The 3,753-nt window shown below is 37.7% G+C and overlaps 1 protein-coding gene across 1 annotated transcript in view; it reads left to right on the top strand.

The window, feature by feature from the left end:
• rnf2 (ring finger protein 2) overlaps positions 1-3,753 on the top strand; it is a gene marked incomplete at its 3' end in the record, with an annotated part of 10,911 nt that overhangs the window by 2,448 nt on the left and 4,710 nt on the right. The window contains 2 exon segments of the mRNA XM_014015192.1: positions 819-915; positions 2,622-2,782. Coding sequence (XP_013870646.1) covers positions 829-915; positions 2,622-2,782 — 248 coding nt within the window.

Below are 3,753 nucleotides of genomic sequence, written 5' to 3' on the forward strand. Positions count from 1 at the left end.
GGTCATATTTGCAGTGGAGACGAGCACCGAGCGGACTGACTGGTGCCATTAAAGTGTCTGTGACATACAGTACGTATTCTTCAAATACAAGAAGTCAAAGAAAACATCTTTATATTTAAGAGAGTTGGAACAATACACACATTTTACCCAGTTTGTCCCATAACTGGCCTATTTTCTTTTGAACTTGACTCAGCCGAAGTGAAACAGGAAGTGACATCAAAGGGGAAGTCTTTAACAAAGGAAACTCTGGTCTTTGTTTATTAAAACAGTATTATTTGAACTCTGACTCGCTGATAATGACTCTAAATAATTTAAAGAAACATCAGATTCTTCTCTACAGTCTGTTAGCTGTTAGCAACGCTCTGTTCACATGAAAACACTCCCCTCTGACATCACTTCCTGTTTCTTCACAGGCAAATATCTCAACAGCTGTTCATCTCAGAGACATGAAATTTGTTTTGCAATATTTTATCAATATCCTCTTTCTAAAAATACTGTACATTCATCTTTATTACAAAAATTTGACGTCACAGACACTTTAATCGTATTAATCATCAAAAGCCAAAAATAATTGATTGTCTTTCTGACTATTAATTGCACATGATACGATTATGCCCAACTATTTAGGGGGTAAGTTCCTGTTTAACAGTCGGAGCTGAGCAGTGGTCACTCGGTGGTCAGAGCAGCGGTCTTTAACCCTGCTCAGCTGCAGGTTTGAGCCCAGGTTGTGTTAGGAAGAGTTTACTGTTGCTGTGGTTCATTACTTGTAATCACAGTGAATTTGAAGTCTTAATAAATATATATTTATTTTGTTTCAGTGTTGCAGGCATGACTCAGACAGTTCAAACCAACGGGATTCAGTCTCTCAGTAAGACCTGGGAGCTGAGTCTGTATGAGCTGCAGAGAACACCACAGGTAATGTCTCACTAAGGCTTTTCTACCGTCKCAGTCTTCATCTGCTTTGTGGAAAATATAACGACTGTCAAGTGTTTCTATTATCAGACAGTGAAACTTTTCTGAAACTCACAGGTTTGAGAACAATGCTCACTGCTGACCTTACATGTTGACTCTTATTTTGTTGTCTTTGGTAACAAAAGGGTGCGAACAGTTGTAACTAGGGGTGCAACAATACATGTACCTGTATCGAACAGTGCTTTTATTTTATCAACTTGTCTTCTGAAGATGCTCTGTGTTGAAGGATCAGTGGATCTGTGTTCGACTACTCCACCTAGGCTGYATTTTKGAGCWCAGATCCACTGAGAAACTTGCTGTTTCAGCAACATTTAATTTAAAAACTGTACTTTTGAGGTTAAACAAATGTTCATAATTAATTTAAATAAACTACGAGTTAAAAGGGGCATGGACATTTCTCTTTTWTGTATCGAAAAAATATCGAACCGTGAGACTAAAGTATTGAACTGAACCGTGAATTTCCTGTATCGTTGCAGCCCTACTTGTAACATATAGTTTTGTAATACATATGAGCCATAAGGGGGAGTGGTGGTACAGAGGTTAGAGAAGTTGTCTTTGATCAGTCGGTTGCAGGTTTGAATACCTGAAATGTTGAAACTAGTTTGTGTGGAAAAAGTGAAGCATTCAGTAAATGATGCAGCTTCAATGTCTGTCTCAGTTTCTGCTTTATTTATCCTTGACAGTCAAAATTACATCAAAGTATGGAAGTGTTTTGTTTTCTYTGTCTGCTGTCAAAATTACACAAAAATACCAAGACAAATTTTAGGAAATTTAAAACATAAAAATATGGAGGCGTTGTAGGGCTGTGTGGTATRTGCTGCAGACGGTAGAAATTTATCCTCTACCGTCATGTCGTCACTACATCATCACACCTGTGAGAACAGGGCTGTGAGTGCAGAGACAACTGAGCAGGAGGAGTTCGAAATAAAACAAATAAATTATAATGTTTTTTAAAACACGTAAAGAGGATAAATCCTCAAAATTTCCCCCTCCCGCTGTAGAAAAGTTACATCGTGTCGCGGGATCATTTCCTCCCTCCTGCTGCACGTCACACAGAGCGAAGCTTTAACAACTCTAGTTTTTACACCCAAGTTATCGGAGAAAAAACTTGTTTTTATGTATTGTTACCCACAGAGATGTTTTAAAAAAGACGTGTACGTTCATTCAGTCGTTAATCAATCTTGCTAATGTAAAGTCAGCTCCTGCTCTGATGAAGATGAGGATGAAGATGAGCGAGCAGCAGAGCAGCAGCTGAAATGTTCAGCAGGCAGAAGCTCATTGTTTGGCAGGTTTATATTAAAGCAAAAATGTTGGGTTTAATTAAGATTACAGTTTTCTGCAAAACAAAGCTCTAAAAATTATATTATCTTAACATTTTATGATAGTTTTGTACTGTGATATATACTGTTACCATGAAGGGGTTCAGTTTATACCCTGATATGAATCTGAGGTCATACGGCCAGCCTTAAGGCGTTGGTTATGATAGAGGATGGTCCTTATTACCCAGCTGGTTGATCTGAAGCTTCTGTGACATCTGTAATTGAACACAGATGTTTTAACAGTGTAAAACATCTTATTGTCTGTGGTCWTGGTTTTTACAGTTAAAACCAGTCTCTGCAGTGTTAACGTGTTTTTTCTGTCTGTCACAGGAGGCTATAACAGATGGGTTAGAGATAGCAGTGTCACCCAGGTCCTTGCACAGTGAACTCATGTGTCCCATCTGCCTGGACATGTTGAAGAACACAATGACAACCAAAGAGTGTCTGCACCGCTTCTGTGCTGATTGTATCATCACAGCTTTGAGATCTGGGTGAGTTTTACAATAATAACCCYTTCCCTTCTGTATTCTGCAAGTTTATACGGGCTGGACCTATGAACAAGGAGCAGGACTCTAAATGTTGCTGTTTTCTCCCAGTACTCTGGTTTCCCCCACCCCCCAAAACATGTACAACATGTTGCCTTCAGGCCCAGACCTCCCTTGAAAAGTAGATCTGAGATCTCAATGGACTTGCCTGGTAAAATAAAAAAACAAAGATAACTGTAACATGTTCATGTATTGTAGATATGAATGTAAGGTAAACATTTAATCCACTTTCTTTCATTGATTCTGACTCAACAACCTCCATGTTCAGTTTATCATTGAATTTACATATTAAACCTGTTTATTGGTAACATTTTTATTGGTAACATTTTTATTGGTAACACTCTGGGGTAGCAGCAGGTAACTGCCATCACACGTGGTTCTTGAAACAGCTGAAGTTTTCATTAGAACAGCTAAAACATAGCTGGAAACATTTTAATTAGCATAAGGATGCATAAGAAGCTCAAGTTTTTAGCAGAATAGTTGTAACAATTACAAAAATATACAAAATATTACAAAAACCTAACTTTAGCTAATACCAGCTAAACATTAGTTAAAAGTGCAGCAAATAGCTGAATGTAGCAGAAAGCAACTGTAAGAAGCATAAATAGCACAAAGTAGCATAAAAAGCAGAAGAATAGCAGAAAGAAGCAGAATTTTTACTGAAATAGCAGAAAAATGCTAAAATTGGAAAAAAGTAGCTAAAATTACCGTATTTTTCGGACTATAACCCACACCCGCCATTTAAAAAAAAAAACCTCGAACATTAACATATAAGCCGCACCGGACTATAAGCCGCATGGTTCAAAGTTCAGGAAAAAAGTCGTGGCTTATAGTCCGAAAAATACGGTAATTTTAGCTACTTTTTTCCAATTTTAGCATTTTTCTGCTATTTCAGTAAAAATTCTGCTTCTTTCTGC

Source organism: Austrofundulus limnaeus, unplaced genomic scaffold (genome assembly GCF_001266775.1).
Source record: "Austrofundulus limnaeus strain Quisiro unplaced genomic scaffold, Austrofundulus_limnaeus-1.0 Scaffold124, whole genome shotgun sequence".
NCBI classification, from domain to species: Eukaryota; Metazoa; Chordata; class Actinopteri; order Cyprinodontiformes; family Rivulidae; genus Austrofundulus; species Austrofundulus limnaeus.